Source organism: Quercus robur, chromosome 2 (genome assembly GCF_932294415.1).
Source record: "Quercus robur chromosome 2, dhQueRobu3.1, whole genome shotgun sequence".
NCBI lineage: Eukaryota > Viridiplantae > Streptophyta > Magnoliopsida > Fagales > Fagaceae > Quercus > Quercus robur.
The window spans coordinates 89,504,922-89,525,079 of record NC_065535.1 but is presented as its reverse complement, the minus strand read 5'-3'; the positions used below and the strand labels follow the sequence as shown (position 1 = coordinate 89,525,079).

The following is a 20,158-nucleotide window of genomic DNA, read 5'->3' as shown; positions in this document are numbered from 1 at the left end:
CTTCTGCCATTTTCCTTGTCATTATTGCATCCTCACCAGGCGTGCTGTTGCTGTGGTCCCCTTCTTCTTTGTTCTGGCACATCTTCCCTGACAGGTATATATTCACTTACATAACTACTTATAAATGGATTGACTTACATAACTACTTAAGGGTTTGGATTGCTTTCTACAACTGTCTTATTCTGACATTATGTGTGTGTATATATATACATAAAGAAAACATTGTATAGATATATGTATATATAGACAAACGTACTTACCCATATAATAAGATGTATATGTGGCATTCCCAAATATATGTATATATATATACACACACATACACACACACACACATATAAGGGGAAATATATATATATATACATGTATGTATGTATGTATATGCAAATATATGTAAATATAAACAAAGCTACCTACCCATATATGATCACATGTATATATATATATATATATATATACACACACACACATGTATAGGTATGTTTACATATAATGTATGTGCTTAGGGCACCAATTTTTTGAAACATTTTTGTTAGGAATTGCAAAAACTGTTAGTGCATTGAAAATCCTGCAAAAAATTGTCCAAGAAACGATTAATTATTGTGTGCTCTTATGACTTATGTGAGAATAATCTTATATGTGTGTATGTGTGTGTGATAGTGATATTGTATACATATTGTTCCTAAATATGTCGAGTTTTATATAGTAATGTATATAATACTTTTTTTTGAGAACTCTTTTGGGAAATATGTATATAATCATTCTAAATAAACATATATATAAACAAACATTGTACGGTGAATTCATATGATGACATATGCATTCATTCGTAACTACACACTAATGATGTGTAATGTATACTGAGGTTTAAATTGTATGGCTCTTTCAGTTCTGAAAGTCTTTGCTGTGTGGGTTCTGAAAAAGAAAGCCTGCGAGGTGAACAAGTTTTGCTGACCATGTTTGCATTTTCCTACTCCATATTGCATCCTTACCAAGCGAGTTTACAAACACCCTAATTCTTTGTTGTGGCACGTCTCCCCTAAAAGGCCAATGTTTGTGTTCAAACGAATCAAGTGTGTACACCTATAATTAGGATAGCATCATAGTGCATCTGTAAAAGAGTAATTACTATTGCATTAACATAACCCCCTATCTTCTGCATGATAACCACAATTAATTGTCCTTATCCAGGTCTGCCATGGGTCGTCACTGCTTCTACGTTTACTATGATGGGGAACAGTATTTCCATGACTTGCATGGGCTGTCCTATAAAGGCGAGTCAGTGAAGCAGAAGTTCATTGAGTTGAAATGGGGAACACACTTGAGAAAAATGCACCGGAAGATAATGGAAGCTCTACGGTTGGACAAGGAGTCACATAAGATATCCATTGTGTACCGTGCCCCCCAGATACTTGTGAGTACTCAGGTTGTCTACAACTCAAATCCGTTGGGTTGCGATGCTGACGTGGACATGATGTGGGCAGTGATTAAGCGGACCCCCCAGTTCATAGCGTCTGACTTGTATGTAACTATTGAGGCTGTTGGGTTCCATGGTAGTGCAAGTTCACAGCATGCCAGTGGGGTGGAAGAGCCACACTCATTGTCGGTTGACGTGCATCCTCCCTTTGCCTATGCCACGCCTTTCCCCTACAATAATCAACCATGTGCAATAGATCATTTGGACAACACCGAAGTGGTGGGCGCCACCAATACACATGATGTGGGAGGGTCTACTCACACATATGAGCATGTCCAAGCTGATATGGACGGGGGAATTGATATTGATGCCAGCCGAGATGTGTATGAAGAGTTCATTGATACAGATGGACCAGTGGACGACGCGGAGGTCTTAGATGTACCACTGATTGAAAATAACGAGGAAGATTGCCTTACAACAGTTCCTATCCCAGAATGGTTCACATCAAACACATGGGACAATATTAATGACCCATCACCTGCATTGGGTACAGGACATCTTACAAGTTGGCATAAAGATGACCACCCAGCAAGGGGGATGCTATTCAAGAATAAAGCCTCTATTCAATATGTGTTGACCCTCTACTCTGTGGAGCATAACAAGCAATACAAGGTCATCAAGTCTGACACCAATAGGCTGGTAGTGCGGTGTAAGAATGAGGCATGTCTGTGGTCAATTCGGGCCAATTGCAGCAAGAAGCACGGGATGTGGGTTATCAGTACATGTAAGGGTCCCCATAGTTGCTCATCCCTCCAGCTACCAACTGATGGGCGGATGATGGATTCAAAGTTCATCTCCATTGCACTTGAGAAGTATGTACGGGAAGACCTAACCCGAAAGGTAAGGGACTTGCGTAGTATGTTGCATGCAAGGCATGGGCATGATGTAACTATGTACAAGGTTTGGGAAGCCAAACAGAAGGCAGTTGCACGTATTTACGGGGATTTTGACGAGTCGTACGCAGAATTGCCACGATTTCTAGCTGCATTGTCTGATGCAGATCCGGATACTGTGACCACACTAAAGTGTGACCCCAATGTCCCGGGGACTTGTATATTCAACTCCGCGTTTTGGGCTTTCGGTCCGTGTATTAGAGGGTTTAGGCATTGCAGGCCGGTGATAAGCATAGATGCAACGCACCTTTATGGCAAGTACAAAGGAAAGCTGTTGATAGCAATGGCAACAGATGGTAACAACGAGGTTTATCCACTCGCATTTGCCGTTGTCGAAAGCGAGAGCACGGAGACATGGGGATGGTTCTTGGCATGCCTGTTGACCTATGTTACAGACCGCACCAATTTGTGTATAATATCCGACAGGCATCGTGGGATACAATCATGCTTCGATGACACCACTAGGGGCTACTTGCAACCGCCCTTAACCCATCACCGGTATTGCCTCCGCCATTTAGTAAGCAATGTTAACACTAACTTCAATAGTGTGGCCTTGAAGAACTTGGTATGGAACGCAGCAACTGCGAATCAAGTTAGGAAGTTTGAGAACACCATGGATTGCATCAAGAATGTCAACCTGGCTGCGTACGACTATCTTAAGGAGGTAAATCAAGAAAAGTGGACACTTGTACACGACCATGGGCACCGATATGGGGCAATGACAACCAACCTGTCAGAGTGCTTCAATGGGGTACTTAAGGGCGCACGTAGCTTGCCCATAACTGCAATGGTGAAGTTTACATTTTACAAGGTGAACTCATACTTTGACGAACGTCGAAACAAAACCCTAGAGAAGTTGGAAGAGGGGCAAGTGTGGTGCAAATATGCCTATGACAAGTTCGAGGAAAATCAAGAGAAGGCGAAGCTCCATATTGTTAGAAGGATGAGTGCGCAACAACGGTTATATACAGTGGAGACACAGTCTTCACTGTTGAACACTGGCGGGGGAGATCACACCCATAGGGTTTCCCTCATAGACATGACATGCACGTGCGGCAAATGGGAAGCAAACAAGATCCCTTGTTCCCACTTGATAGCAGTTTGTGCCAAACACAACCATGATGCCACTGAGTATATGGATCATTTCTACCGCCTTGAAGAACGCTATCACAACTATGAGCCTATATTCCAACCACTAAAAGATAGGTTAGAATGGCCGGAGCCAGCAGAAAGGAGAACCGTAATGCCAAACCAGCGGTTGATCCGTGAAAAAGGTCGGCCCAAGTCCACGAGAATCCGCAATGAGATGGATGACGAGGATAGGGAGTTGCCAACCTCATTGTGGATTGAGAATGGACCAAAGTTGAAGTGTGGGTTGTGTCGCCAAGAGGGTCATAACCGTCGTACATGTCCAACTCGAAATGTGGCTTCAACAAGCCATGGTGCTATGTAGCAGGTAAGAATTACAAATCTTAGTAACAAGGGGGTATCATAAGTTATTCTTCTTTACATGTTTAGATATTACATTATATGAGTTATAATTAAGATGTGGGCAGTAATTTGTAGTATTCTTTCAATCTTATTGTTTGTGGTGTACATATTCTAGTATTCATGAGGTCTCTATTTCCCTAACTGTATATGTTTTGCTGCAGATTTGTATTCAATCCGCAAGGTGTAACTGTAGATGCTCCTCATTTAAGCAGGCAAGCTTGAATACTCTTCTATATTTGTCAATTCAATTTATTGATTACCATGGGTTGTATACTAATTTCTGTGTTGGCTACTCCTCAGAAAGGAGGCAACTTCTAAAAAGAACAAAAAGAAGGTGTCACTCAAATGCTATGACTCCATGTTTGCCTAAAACCATTGTTGGCGGATGCTGTCCAAGTTTCAACTTACAATTGCTATGACTGTTTAAAATGCAGAAATGGAACTTTTTATTTTTGTACATCAACTGATTAAAGCTTTAGAGGCTCTTTACTTACAAATAAGCTTGTATATATGGATGATTTTTTCATTCGCGTAATGCAAATGGGGGAATGTTACTGATGGATGTGGTTGGTTATGATTTGTATGGATGACTTGTTGTTCACAGCATGGTTGTCAGCAGGTCCACTTTAACCATGAATAAGCACGTTACTGAATGCGTGTGAACAGTGCAAGTAGCAAGCAAAACTACAAGTAGAAAGGTTATACTAAATGAAACTCGATTTTCTAGATAACGAGTTACGTTGCAGTCCATTTTCAACCCCCTACGACTGTATCCACTCTCAATTGTCAAGTATCTGAGTTACTCGATTTCTAGATATCCGAGTTACCTTCAACATACCTCGATTTATAGGGTACCGAGTTACGTTGGAGATTCCTCTTAGACTGTATCTGGACCAGTCCAAATATCTGGGCTGGTGTAGGAAGCCCAGTCAACTTAACTCGATTTCATCTTTACCGAGTTATGTTGAGAGTAACTCGATATATATAGAATCGAGATACGTTGAAGACCGTTGTCTCCACTTAGATTCCTCTTGGACTGCCTCTGGCACCAGTCCAAATATCTGGGCTGGAAGCCCAGTGAACTTAACTCGATTTCATCCTTACCGAGTTATGTCGAGAGTAACTCGATATATATAGAATCGAGATACGTTGAAGACCGTTGTCTCCACTTAGATTCCTCTTGGACTGCCTCTGGACCAGTCCAACTATCTGGGCTGGCTCAGGAAGCCCAGTCAACTTAACTCGATTTCGTCGTAACCGAGTTATGTTGAGAGTAACTCGATCTATATAGCATCGAGATACGTTGAAGGCCGTTGTCTCCACTTAGATTCCTCTTGGACTGCCTCTGGACCAGTCCAACTATCTGGGCTGGCTCAGGAAGCCCAGTCAACGTAACTCGATTTAGTGGTTACCGAGTTCTGTTGAGAGGAACTCGATATATTTAGAATCGAGATACGTTGAAGACCGTTGTCTACAATTGTTGCCGAGTTATTCCCAATTTCCCATGTAACTTAACTCGATTTCTTTATAAGCGAGTTAGTCCCATATAACTCGATTTCTTGGCTATCGAGTAATTCTACTTTAACCTGATGTTCAGGATATCGAGTTACTTCAAATGGAGAGTAACTCGATCTATATAGAATCGAGATACGTTGAAGGCCGTTGTCTCCACTTAGATTCCTCTTGGACTGCCTCTGGACCAGTCCAACTATCTGGGCTGGCTCAGGAAGCCCAGTCAACGTAACTCGATTTAGTGGTTACCGAGTTCTGTTGAGAGGAACTCGATATATTTAGAATCGAGATACGTTGAAGACCGTTGTCTACAATTGTTGCCGAGTTATTCCCAATTTCCCATGTAACTTAACTCGATTTCTTTATAAGCGAGTTAGTCCCATATAACTCGATTTCTTGGATATCGAGTAATTCTACTTTAACCTGATGTTCAGGATATCGAGTTACTTCAAATGGACTTCCAAACCACCACACACAACATGGATTCCTCTGAGATACACTGCGCACAGCATGGACTCCTTTTAGTCCCAGTACACATAACTCGATTTCTAAATAGTCGGGTTATGTGTATGACCAACCCACTATTTAGTGCTCAAACGTACGAAGCAGCAACTGTTCAACTTCTTCTCAGCGAAAGTTTGGAGAACCAGAACAATGGCTTCTCAATGGCGGAGAGACAACGACGATGGTCCTGCTGATCGGTCCCCACACTTTTTCAAGATTATTCTGCAGAATGCTGTTCAGGAAGGAAAGCTTGTAAGTATGCTCAAATTTATAAATTCTATCATTGTCTGAAAATCATATGCTAATACACTTCGAACACTTCATCTTCTTTATTTGTGATTGTTGAAATATGTACATTTGTTACATGTAGTCAGAAAAACTTTCATTTTGCAATACGTAGGTTACACTTTAAGAAGAACACAGTCACATAACAGAGTACTTTTGCATCGTACAAGTAGATATGAACAAAAAATGGAACAGGGATATAAGCGCATGGTAGAGATTGAGGAAAAATATGAAGGAAATTCACAGTTTAATATATATTCTTTTGCAGTGGACCTGTCAAATGTACAACATTTCCCCAAAATTTTTTACATTTCAACAACAACAGAGAAATGTAAAAGTGTAGAGGTTGATGGTTATTTTGGTTATAAGATTAGGTTGTATAAATTGGTTTCAAAATTCATAAGAGTTGTTACTGTTATAGCTATTAAATATAACGTCAATGTTGCAGGATTACATTTTATTTTGTTTGATTTTCTTTTCTTTTTTGTGTGGGGGTGGGGGGCTGTAACTAAGAAGTATAAGAGGGTCATTCAAACTTTTATTTTCTAGCATTGTGTATAAGGATTGATTGCATGTGTTTATTTCCCTAGCCTGCATTTATGTTATGGAGATTCTTTTTACAGCGGATTCCAGATAAGTTCGTGCAGAAATTTGGAGTGGACCTGTCAGATATGGCCTTTCTCACTATTCCAAATGGTAGAAAATGGAAAGTCAAGTTGGCACAACATGCTGGGGGGGTTTGGTTTCAAAATGGTTGGTCCGAATTTGCAAGCTCTCATGGTGTAGCCGTGGGGCACTTGCTGGTTTTCAAATATGAAGGAAATTCACAGTTTCATGTACTCATATTTGATGCCACTGCAACAGAAATAGACTATACTTTAGACGACGAACAACATGTACATCATAGGATCGAAGATGATGAGAGTGATGACAGCTCTGTTGAAATCATCAAACACTTTTATAGGGGAGAGGGTTCAGGTTTGAATGTTACACTTTTGTAAGCAACTGCTTGATTTGTTTAGCTTCTGCTCTATTAATTTTATGTGCATGACTTCGTATTTTCAACTTCTTTCAGGATCAGCCCATCCTAAGAAAGACGGTGGTGTAGCTAAAAATCTTGTTATAGCCAATGCTTTTAAATCAGAAAATCCCCTTTTCACTGTTACCATGCGTCCATCCTACATTAATGGCAAGGATCGTGCGGTAAGCTTTTAGCTTCAGTAAAATGGAATATTTTTGTAATTTAGAAATGCAACTCCCATTAACTGTCATTTTTCATAGATCAATTAGAAAGATTGTCACACTAGATACTTGTGGCTGGACATTTTGTTGGTAATGATTTGTTCTTATTTGTGTTTTTAGGTGAAAAGATGTAGATCAATTAGATACTTGTTGCTGGAATATATTTGTTAAATATCTATTATTGTTCCTTGTACAGAGTTTACCCCAACACATTATCAACTACTTACCAAGAGACGGGTTTACCAAGGACTACACCAAAGCAAGTATACTCCCTGTCAAGCTCCAGATTGTGGACCGATTATGGCCTGTGAAGCTATACATTTATGAACGAAGTGGGGGTTCATCATGTGTCGTATCAGCTGGTTGGTCTGCGTTTGTGAGGGAAAATAGTTTGCAAGTAGGAGATGTTTGCGTATTTGAGCTGATTATGAGGGACGGTGTTGTGTTAAACGTCCACATTTTCAAGTGCCAAGACTAAGTGGTTAGGGTGGATGCAAAGTGATGATAATATTATGTGATGTTTAGAGTGTGTTTACTTTGCAACTTTACTATTCATCCCTATTTTGTTCATCCCAGTTTGCAAGTTTATTGATTGGGTACTTTTGTGATGTTTAGAGTTTCACTCTTGGGAAATTTTTAATTACTATGATGAACTTTCATATGTATTTTAAAATGAATGTGATGCTGTATTTTTTTCTACGGTTTTGTTTGGATTTTGGCCTTTTTTGCATGGCGACTCTTGGATTTTATTTTAGGGGGGTCAACATTGTTATTGCTATAGGATTTTGTTCTTTTCAGATGACATTGTTGTATGTTTTGTATATATTGTAACACTTTAATACAATAACACCATGTGCAATAATTTGTAGTCATTATTATAGATGTTTGCAAATTTAGATGTTTATAAAATAAGTGAGAAGTTAATCCATCAATTGTGTCAATCAATATAATGTGGCAACTTGAAAAGCTTGAAAGCTAAATTTTCAAAATTTCACTTGGTAGCAATTTTTCAAATGTTATAGATGAAGTTGGAGGAACGTTACTTCAGTTACAACTCCTGGAGTAACGCCCTCATTAATGCTGCCCTCAGCCACGCAGCTGGATTGGGCTTCAGTGTCTGCAATTATTGAGGATTTAGTGCTGCCAAAGTCCACGCCAATTAGCAATAAGTCCAACTCAATTAATACACCTTCTATTTCGGTGGAGGTATTACAGGAGGATACGTTTTTGGCAAATATAAATAATAATGAAGAGTTATTATTGGCAAGAATTGTTACACCCAATTTGGAGTCTACCAGCCAGCTAGCATGTACAATTGGAGTTAATCCAATTAATGCCTTGAAAAAATATTCCAAGGGAAATCAATTTCAAGTGGCGGCAATAGTGGTAATTCGGGATAATAATGGAGTTGTGATGGCTTCTTGTTCAGAAAAAATTCATCAAGCTTACAAGCCTGATGAGGTTGAGGCGCTGGCTGCTCTGAAGGCAGTGACATTTGCGCGTGAGTTGGGTTTTCAAAGAGCTACTCTCGAAGGAGATTCTCTCGGTCAGATTAAAGGTTTGAAGTCAACAGAGTGTAGCCTATCTCCAATAGGTCTACTGGTAGATGATGTGAAAAGGGTTGCTAATAGTTTTGAACGATTGTTGTATTCTCATGTTAAGAGAAACGACAATAGGGTTGCTCATAGTCTGCCGAAAAATGCATTACGCATATCAGATTTTCAAGTATGGATAGAAGATGTCTCATCGCATATTGTTTCGATTTTAGATTTGGATGTAATTGTTTCAAGTTAATAAAATAAGTCAGCTTCTTTCTCAAAAAAAAAAAAAAAAAAACTTGATGAATCGTTGCTCAAAGAAAAATATCATTGTTTCCTGAAAAATCTTTGCTAATATACAAATGAATAACACAAAATACTGGTGAAATATGTACCAATACGCTATTTGCAGCCAAATTTTCCACGGCTCCTTTGCCAGCTAAAAAACCACGAACAAGAGGACTGTATGGAACTATTCCAATGCCAAGCTCCCTGCATGTACAAAAACATTAAAATTCGAGAGACCATACTCATGCTTCTGGATAAGATAATTAAATTATATTGAAATCAAATCTACACAAAATGGATGATATTTTTTTTTTTTTTTTTGTTGCAGTAGTCCTTCAAAAGAACAGTAGTGTTGCAAACGCAAGGATGAATATAAGGGGAAAATAAAAAAGGAGAGAGATTTAGGATACACGGAAGCATTCAAAACACCAAAATTTATAGAAAAACATCATCTTTGAACTAAACAAACCTGCAAACAACATCTGTCAAACTCCTATCATAACTGCTGCCATTAACTGCTTATGAAAGTGGGTCATCCACACGGTAGAAATGCAAGTAATTCTATCATTGTCATAAGGAATCATGAGTCTGGATTATTTCTAAATCCATTTTCTTGCTGAAATTTTCATAAAAAGTGTGAAACTTACATTTTATTGAGAATCATACCACTAAAAAATAAGTAAATAAAAAATATTTAATAAAAAGGCTCCGCATGATTTTTGGAACATGTATTAGAAGACTACTTGTTATTGTCAATTAATGTTGACAAATGATTACACCTAACAGGAAGATTAAGGGAGACCAGTGAAAATAACTCAAGTTCTACAAAATTGAGTAACTCTGCAAATAACTCGCTTTATGATGTCGCCATTTATATGCAAGCCATTACACACAGAAATTGCATTCTTGAGATATTCTACTGCAAATAACAGAGTACTATGTTATTTGTTCGGTTTTGTGCGAGGTAGCCATATACAGTTGGATTCCTCTTGGACTGCATCTGGACCAGTCCAAATATATGGGCTGGGTGGGTGCATGTGTACAATGTAACTCGATTTTCCAAATCTCGAGGAATTTGATTTCTTGTGAGTGTCCACTGCACAGAACTCGATTCAAGTAGAATCGAGTATTGTCGCAGGCCTACCTTTAAACTTCGATTCGTCTTGGACCGCATCTGGACCAGTCCAAATACCTGGGGGCCCATAAAAATAACTCGAGTTCTTTATAATCGAGTTATTTGAAATTAACTCGTTTTCTGTAACATCGAGTTATGAGAAAGCCGTTCCACCATTAACTGGATTCTTGTTATTTGTGCTACACATAACTCGATTTACGGACAGTCGGTTTATGTGCAAGCCCTTGTGCTGAAAATTTGATTGCATTTAACTCGATTATAGTAATATCGAGTTATATGGACATTACAATCTATTACCCATTTTTATTAACTCTTCCCCAGTTCTGCAGAACTTGCAGCTGTCCAAAATTACATCTTCGATTGCTCTCGCTTCATCCGGCTAGAACCCACAATTTCCCGCGCAAATTCGTCGAGGATTTTACATAGTAAGACTCTTTTAACGGTTGCTGTCTTTGAAATTACACATTGTTGGTGCATTATTCTCAAATTTTGCATTTTGATGCTTCACACTTCTATGTCTATGTCTATGAAGATTGTGATGAAATTGGGTGTTTGCCTAGTCAAATGCATTGTTGTTAGTAAGGTTGCCTATGTCATAGGTTGTCTTCCTTCCACAAAATGAACTTGCCAGTGGCTCCATATGTGTGTGGTATAGATATATGCTGGTTGTATGTCTGAACTGTACATTGTGCAATTTATTTTCTGTTTTTTGTAGAAGCTGGTGAAACTTACTACATGTAGCTACGATGGTATGATATATGTCAGTTCCTAAATCCACTTGTATGTTTCCTATATGATAAGACTTCTGTTATATACTCTAGGTCTCTAACTTCAAATTATTGACTCGGACCAAAATGCATTACAATTATTGCACCAACTAAACAACCCGTGAATAAGAATATTTGGTTTTCATTGTGTTGTTGTAAACTGCTCTAGACAGTATATTGTGTGCATGATTTTCTACACATGGTAGCTGGTTACTCTTCAATTTTTGTTCTCTGCTTCAAACTTCATTTTGGTTCTGTTTTTGTGTGAGCTGATCGTGTTTGCACTACTGACCATCGATTAGTTATGGGTCCGAAGAGGACTAAGAGGGGAAAATGCAAAGCTGCATCCGAACCTGAAGTGGTGTTTGATCAATTAAGGTTCCTCACGCCAGAAAATGAGCAAACCTTTGAAACCTTGATTAAGCGTAGGCGTATTTGGGGAGAAAGGCAAATCAATTTACAGGAGCTGCATCCTTTTGTTCGTGAGAATCTACAGTCTAGGCATTGGCTGTCCCTATGTACAAACATACAACCCCCTCCAGCTGACTTGATTAGAGAATTCTATTCGAATCTATCGGTGCATGAGGATCTTGGTGGTCACAAGGTGGCATCGTCCATACGTGGTGTACCGTTTACAATAACTAGGGAGCACGTATCTAAAGCCCTTGATGTACCTATAATTTGTACACCTACTTATCCAAACTCTATGTCTCCTCGTATTGATGATGTTATGGATGTTCTTTGTGGACGATCAAACATTCGGGATTCTGGCCGAAGTATTAGCTCAAGTGAGTTGACTGAGCTTAATTATATCTTCTTTAGGATAGCTTGTCACAATATTTTCCCTATCTCTCATATCCATGCAATCCCTGTAGACAGGTGTATCTTGCTTTACGCCCTTGTCACCAATAGTTCCATTTGTTTTCCTTCCCTTTTCATCGAAACCATTGTCAAGGTGCGTAGGAGCAAGTATAAGAGGCATGCTTTGTTTTTCCCAGTTCTCATCCATAGGGTCCTCAAATATTTAGGATTAAAGAACTTTCCTTCCCACGAGTTGGTTCACATCCAAGCCCCTATAGGAGCCAAATTTCTGAAACAGCGAACTGCCCAAAAGAAGGTTGTCGACCTCAGTGTTGGTCCATCCAACAGACCACGAGTACGGTCTACTACTGGAGATGTTCAAGATGAGGACATGCATGGGGATCCCACATCTGTTGTTGCCGAGGATGGTGATGATGAGATAGATGTTGACACTGTTGATGCAGCGCATACATGCCCTCTTCCTCCCTCTCTTCATGCTATGATGGAGACCATTATGACGACTCAGGCAGCCCATGGTCAGCTTCTACATGGTCTTCTTGCCGAGGTTGGAGCTATGCGAGCGGACTTAGCTCACTATAGACGTCTTGTTCCACCTTCTACACCATCTGACTCTTGATGATTCCCATTGGGTATTGTACCCAAGGGGGGGACGATTTTCAGTTCGTGGTTGCTATAACATATTTGGAGAATTGTATGACAGTTCTATATTTTTTTATTTTAGTGGCAATTTGAAGAACATGGTATCCGTTGAAAGTAATTTGATATATTAATATGATGGTTAGTTTCATGCCCATCGTTACTATCATTAGTATTATTGAAATGGATGTAATGGTCTAAGAATTTTTTATGTTATTATGTGATTCTATATAATATCAAGTAGATCCAAGTCTGTGTGTAAATAACATTTATTTCATAATTCTGTACGACGCTCACGTGTTTTTAGATTATAGTAATTATTAATACAAATGGAAGGTTTTGTGAAAGCACAATTCGTTTACAGGTTTTGATATTAACGATGAACCACCTAGGAGATTTTCCTTGGAACAATGGCTGAAGCTATATCTTGACTTCAGGCAACTATTTTTATTGGAGGTTTTGCTGAGCTTACATGTATTTTCCACTAATTGGATATTTTTGTCGATCTTAAATCAGCAATTATATTATTCTGAATTTGATCCTCGCCTGGACTATTCCTCATGCATCATATTTTCATTACAAAATTTATTGATGAAACCTTGCAGTGCAGACTCGTCGAAAAATATAAAAGCGACACTTGGCATGACCTCATTCACTCTAGCATTAGGTCTAACGGATTTTTTTTAATCAAATATGAGAAATCCAAACCTGAAGTGGTTTGCTCTTCCCATGTATATTAGATAACAGTGAGCTGAAGATAATAAACATCGTGAAGTTTAAGTATGTTGTGAAGGACCAACCACGATTAAACAGATATAACAGTGACCTCAAGCCACTAACATCAAAGTTCTAAGAGCAAAGTGGTGCTTTCAACCTGTAAATTATTATGGCACGCGTTTGTTTGAGAGCTTAGTTTCAGGGTTGAACATGGTTTTACCTATATGCAATCTCTTCTAACCAACAGTCACGAATTATGGGAAGAGCGTTTTGACTACCATCCTTGAAAATGACCAACGACAATGACTAATGATGTTTAAGATTTTGTAAAGGTAAAGTCCACAATTAAACAAATATAACCAGGAGCTCAAGCCACCACCAACATCTACGGTATAACAGATGTGGTATTCAGACCAAATTGGGCCTCGCTTCAAACCGACAAGTCTTTGACCACGATGTTTGATCGAATAGTCGAGTAAGTAGGTATTCCCTCAAATGCAGTCTCACATCAATTGGCTACGATTACAAGAGAAAGTACACTTGTACATGACCTATGGCGCTACGTAATTTGTAAGAGTGATGGTTCTGAGACCAAAGTGATGCTTTTAACCTGTAAATGTTTAATGACCAAAGATAATGAACACCGTCATATTTACACACCATCATGTTTACAGACATTCAAAATGACCAAATCACAGAAAACACTGTGATCTTCATAATTTATTTTGTGAAAGACCAAACATAATTAATAAATTAATATTGCGAACTTGCTGGTGAAAGAAAAAACACAATTAATATAGCGAAGTTTGAAGGTGACCAAGTTCCAACTCTAAACACACGTCACCAGCCTGCTTCTGTAGCACCAACTGTAGTCATATCAAACTCCTTCAATCGCAGCACATGTGCCAACAGACGCTGCTGCTTAGTCAAGTCATGTTCGGTGCTCTACACGATGTGGATACCCAATTCGACACTGTTTCACACCCACACTCACGTGAATACAGAATTGTGAAATTGGATGCACAAATGTCTCATTTACATCTACTGTTGCAACTACTGCCCACCTTTGATGTGACATTAGGAACATTTAAAATCTTGTTCATATAGTGTTTTTCCTGAAGGGTTTGACATGACAGGCCCTAATAAGTGAAATTGTAATGCCTGGACCGTGAAATGAGGTTATAAATGCACCAGTGATATAATGTTAACTTTCTACCCCGCTAACTTCGTAGATTGATTAAGCTATGAGTCGCAATGCCTCAACATCAAATCATACAATGCGAAACAAGTTTGGACCTACTTCAACAAATGCATCATCACAAGTTCCAACAGATCAACAACTACATACATACACAGACCACTATGGAGGAAAATGGGTTGGAAAGAAGAGAGATTTCGTTAATATGCCAATATACACGTATGAGAGTCTTGGAAGCGTCGGACACATCATGGTCGGCAAACCTACAAAACTAAGTACAGATACCACCGCAATAGAGTTCACTATAGCAGAACCACCATGGTCAACCCTATACGAGAAGAGGTGTGAGTTAGAGGTGTATTGTCGATGGCACGGGTTACGAGTTCCTAAGGCACGCTCTGCCGAGTTACCTAGAGATGAACCTGCCAACATAGTTGCTCGTCTTGAACAAGAGAACAATCAAATGCAAAGGCGACTAGACCGTTTTCACGCAATCCAAAAAGCTAGGAAGCATCTAAAGGGGAAGGCGCAAGAGCGAGCCATGAAGTCTATTAATGAAATTACAGCGTTAGATGATGAAACAGATATTTCAGACTTCTCAGATTCAAGCAATGATGATTTCCAAAAATTTCTACCTACGAACATTAGACGTTGTTGTTAATGTCTACACATTATGTGCAATACATGATGTTATTGTTAATGTGTGACAAATGATGATTATGTATGTTCAACTTTTGCAACTCTAAAGATTAACTGTTTATTACTTTTGGCTAAGTTTATGTGAAATCACTTTCTCATTTTTTTCATACGTGTTCTTTGTTGCTACATTCAAGTAATGTGGGTCATGGACGAACAATGTCCTTTGCTTTGTAATGTAGGGAAAACCTTAGGAAGTGAAATGCCTCCAAATTATATTTATTGCACATTACTTGTAGGAAAATTTAATAGATTCAATACATACAGACTGATCCAAACCACATAGACCAACCGCGCATATGATTCAATAATTCGAATAATTCTTTTATATGAGTTCTTTGAGTCACGATATAATATGCATGTATCTGTGTATCTTAGTTCTAATAGTGTCCTACTTTATATAGATACATTACATAAAGACTCGTCCAAACCAGACTAACCACTCACTCACTGAAAATCCATATGGCTCACCCAACACACTCTCACAACGATATTTGGTTTGCTTAAAAATAGAGTAAAGGCCTAAAAGCCTGATCAGCCTTTGAAATATTTCATTCAAGTTATTGGTTTGTTGTAGCATTGCTTGAAAGCTCCCTAATATTGCAATTGTGATGATCGGAAGCCATTGATGTAAAACTTGGAAGCATAGTTTTCTTCATGTAATTTTACATTGATGTTGACAAAATGTAACTACATTTTCTACCTGCAAAGACTCCCTGAAAAGTTTGTAGGGAAACAGGGGGATAAAACTCAAGCCACTGTTGCTACACTCACTGCTCGTAATACTAGCATTTGGCAAGTGAGGTTGGAAAAGGCTAACACAGCTCGGCACTGTTCGGCGAAGTCATGTTCGCAGTTCTGCATGTGCTGCTCAACAACTCGACGGTAATGAACCCTGTCCAGTCATATCATCCATGCTCACGTGAATAAACAGATATGCAACATTTTGCAATGCACTATTTTCAAGGATGCAGAGGACCCTTCAAAAGTGTAAGCAAATTTTTGGGGGTAAGCTGTCCATCATTGCTACACTTGATTGATGTAGTTCTGCATGTGATACTCAACATCTCGAAACTATTGAACCCTGACCACACGTACCCATCCCCACTCACGTGAATACACATATGTGCAACCCTTTGCAATGCACCGTTTTCGAAGAGGCAGAGCATCCCTGAATTGGCTATGCATCAATTTTGGGTGTGAGCTGTCCAACATTGGTACACAGATGTTGTTCGTAGTGCTACATGTGCTGCTTAACAGCTTCGCACTGTTCAACCCTGTCCAGTCAATACACAGATATGCCTTCTTTTGCAATGCACCGTTTTCAAGGATGCAGAGCATGGCTGAAAAGTTTATGATACATTGAACACAGCTCAGTACTGTCTCAACAAGTCATGTCAGATGAAGCACAGGAATTCTGAATAGTTTTGAACAAGACATACCAAACTGGTCAGAGAAATAAACCATAGTACTGATCAAAGTCCCTAATTAAATATAAGCATAAACATCACTAGTTTAAATTTTAAATAGGTTATCCTTGTCCAAACTCTGATGGTCAACCAAGTGAAATATTGAGACACTAATCACAACAGGAGTCCTTTCGATCACCTCATTGGCAGTGACATCTCCTTTTTCTAAATTATTGTCTTTCGAAAATGCAACCCAGCCTTCCCCGAATCTCATTGCTTAATAGGTTTTGATGGAGGGTAATAGCACAAGACATTGATGTGTGACAAATTGCTTCCCAATAATATACTTGCTTCCCATATATGTTTCCAAGCCATATTTAAGAGAACATCATAATCACATTATGTATAAAGGCTCACCATATTATGTGGCCACGAGATACCCATGAAAGAAGGATTTTTAGGCTTCAATTTTTTGGCTGCTTGGATTGCTCTCTCTCTTTCTTCCTCTGGACATAATCTGTAATTTTTTAAGAACAAACTTTTCTCTGACTTCATGTTTTATGGGTTTGTACATTAAGGAAGAAATGTTTGTATGATCTTCATCTAAGTTTTTGATATTTTTACCTGATGATCTTCCAATTTACAATTCTTCCTACGTGGATATTGAATCTCAATGGCAGTCTTATCAAATATAACAATATGGAAGCTTGAATTTCCTTCATATCTGAAGACTAAAAAATAACCATAACAGATAGAATGGTATTCAGCGAAATCCTGCCAACCATTACAAAACCTAATGTTGTTATTAGCTTTCTTCAATCACACTTGCCAAATTCCACCATAGGGAGCAATGACTGTAGCTACGGTGGATAGCTCAGTATTGTTGAACCCTGACCAGAAGTACCCATCCACACTCACGTCAATACACATAGCAACGCAGAAAATTTTGTGCATCAATTTCGAGTGTTATTGGTCCTAGTGCTACATTGATGTTCGTAGTGCTGCTCAATAGCTTTGCACTATTGAACCCTATCCAGTCATATCACCTACACGCATCCGTGGAGGAGTTCCAACTCAGTTCCAACTCGATATTCCAGGAATCGAGTAACATTGAAACACTCCACCTGACACCTGACACAGCTATGCATCCTTTTGCAATGCAGCATTTTTAAAGGATGTACCTATAGCATCCCTGAGAAGTTTATGATACATTTAACACAGCTCAACATTGTCTCGTCAAATCATGTCAGATGAAGCACATCAATGTTGAATAGTCTTCACGTGAATAAATACGCAACCTCTTTTGCAGTACACATCACCAGCCCGCTACTGTAGCACAAGCTATAGTGTAACTCGACAGCTACCTCAACGAATCACATGCACCAACAGACGCCACTGAACAATATACTGTCAACTCATATCATCTTTATTCACGTGAATACTTATACTCACATCCACCTGAATACTTGCCCTTGCAAAACCCCTATATAAAGTCCCATTTACATCTACCCTTGCAAAACATCTACACATACCGAAGTCCCATTTACATACATCTACCCTTGCAAAACTTCTACACATACCGATCTAAAGTCACATTTTCCAATGTCAATGCGTAATTGGATGCTACCTCGTTTTCCAAATAACTATAGAACGCAAAGAGATTCTGACGAGAGGGAATACTATGCCGGATTGCAACAGGAGTGGGACTTTCGCGTGAACGAGTCCAACGCTCTGCACAATGATCTCCTGCAAATCGGAGCGCCTCTTGTCGAGCGTAGCTCGCTCACACTGCCACGACAAAACATGCACCAATATGAGCGTGCAGTGACGAAAATAAAAAAAGAAAACAATCTTATGATACTTCGTAGGTCCAGGTATCATATGCTACAATTGGCGGAGGAGCAAGCCGTTGCAACAAACAGGCAACTCACTCCGGCAGAACGTAACAATGTCCTCAACTACGAGGACTACCTATCAGAATGAATGCCACTGTGGTGTGTGTGTGTGTGTGTTATGTCTATGGTTAAGTTAATAATGTTAGTGTAAGTTATTTTATGTTTTCTGTGTTATGTCGTACGTGCTTATTGAAAAACATCATGTGTGAGAATATTTGACTTTTATGACTTATGTGAGAATAATCTACATTACGAATAACGTGCATGCTTCTCATAATCAATAATAAGGTTTACATAGTACAAATGCAACCATACATATAACACATAGTTAAGCAAAATAGTTCTCCAACAAAATCTAATTACACCACGACACAACACGATTACTCTTCATCTGACATCTCCACGTCTGACTGATAAATGGGATCAGCAAGAAGTGATTGCATGAACTGTGCATGCTCGTACCACCCTTCCTGCACTGACTCTCGAATCTCAACTTGGGTCCGATATCGATTAAGACGTATCTTCATTCGATTATTTTCTTCTCTTATGCGGTTCAATGCTTTACGAAGTTCGTCGATGCTGTCTCTGGGCATTTCTGATGCGAGTCGCAGAGGCACTGGCAACTTAAAACCAACCAACTCATCATAAAACATTTGTTGTTCACGAAATAACCAAGCCCACTCCTGTCTCATGGTATTGTGAACGTAAGCACTATTTCGCAAATTCGGATTGATTGGATAGCTGAACTCATCTTCCAATACCCAACAACGACCCATAGCAGTGAACACATCATGAGGCCTATACAGTTGTGGGTTGCCAGAACCAGACATTGACACTGAATACAATAACACCAAATGATCAAGTTAACAGTGTGTATCAACTGTTGCTAAATAATGTAATCCTGCATAGAATGGTATACAACAAAGACATTCATAAACAATAGACATTGTTGGTAATGTCTACACATTGTCTTCAACACTAAATGTTGTTGTAAATGTCTGACCAATGATGATTATGTGCAATACAAAATGTTGCTATAGTAAAGAAATTATTTCATTCTCTTCTTACCAACGTTTACTACAACAAATAACCAAAATCACACCAATGTACTTACTTCACATTCATTCAACCTAAAAAATCAAAATTTAGTACAATATCAAATGAACATAACATTGCCCTAAAATTGTGATGTGAATTTTTTACCTGAGGTGATACAAATTTCAATTGAGTTTGAAGAAACCTGCTGTTGATCCGTGGAGGAGTTCCAACTCAGTTCAGCAGAAAGTCCTCAGTTCAGCAGAGAGCAAGGCACACTGAGTGGGAGAAGGTGTGCAGAAATTATAAGAGAATAACTCGACTTTACGGATATCAAGTATACTTTATACCTCGATATTCCAGGAATCGAGTTACATTGAAACACTCCACCTGACACAAAGACAGTACGAAATCAGGGTTTATAACAGTATAACTAACTCGATTTTTAACTAATCGAGTTATGTAGAGATTCAAAACAAAAAATGCCAGCAGTGCGGGAAAAACCTGTGTATAACTCGATTATTGAAGTATCGAGTATTTCATATAACTCGATTTTAGTATCATCGAGTTACAAAAGAGGGGCATTTCCCTATTTAGTTTCAGAATGAGGGCACAAAG

At 38.9% G+C, this 20,158-nt stretch overlaps 2 protein-coding genes across 2 annotated transcripts; one reads left to right on the top strand and one right to left on the bottom strand.

The window, feature by feature from the left end:
• Nucleotides 1-6,027: 6,027 nt before the first annotated feature.
• On the top strand, nt 6,028-7,882 carry LOC126705195 (B3 domain-containing protein At4g01580-like). The gene is made up of 4 exons (XM_050404115.1): nt 6,028-6,129; nt 6,786-7,140; nt 7,238-7,365; nt 7,601-7,882. The coding sequence occupies exons 1-4, from the start codon at nt 6,028-6,030 to the stop codon at nt 7,880-7,882; spliced, it is 867 nt and encodes a 288-aa protein (XP_050260072.1).
• A 10,863-nt stretch (nt 7,883-18,745) lies between these two features.
• Nucleotides 18,746-20,158, bottom strand: LOC126707479 (uncharacterized). The gene is made up of 2 exons (XM_050407139.1): nt 19,709-20,158; nt 18,746-19,340 (listed from the first exon to the last, which is right to left on the bottom strand). The coding sequence occupies exon 2, from the start codon at nt 19,333-19,335 to the stop codon at nt 18,886-18,888; it is 450 nt and encodes a 149-aa protein (XP_050263096.1). The 5' UTR covers nt 19,336-19,340; nt 19,709-20,158; the 3' UTR covers nt 18,746-18,885.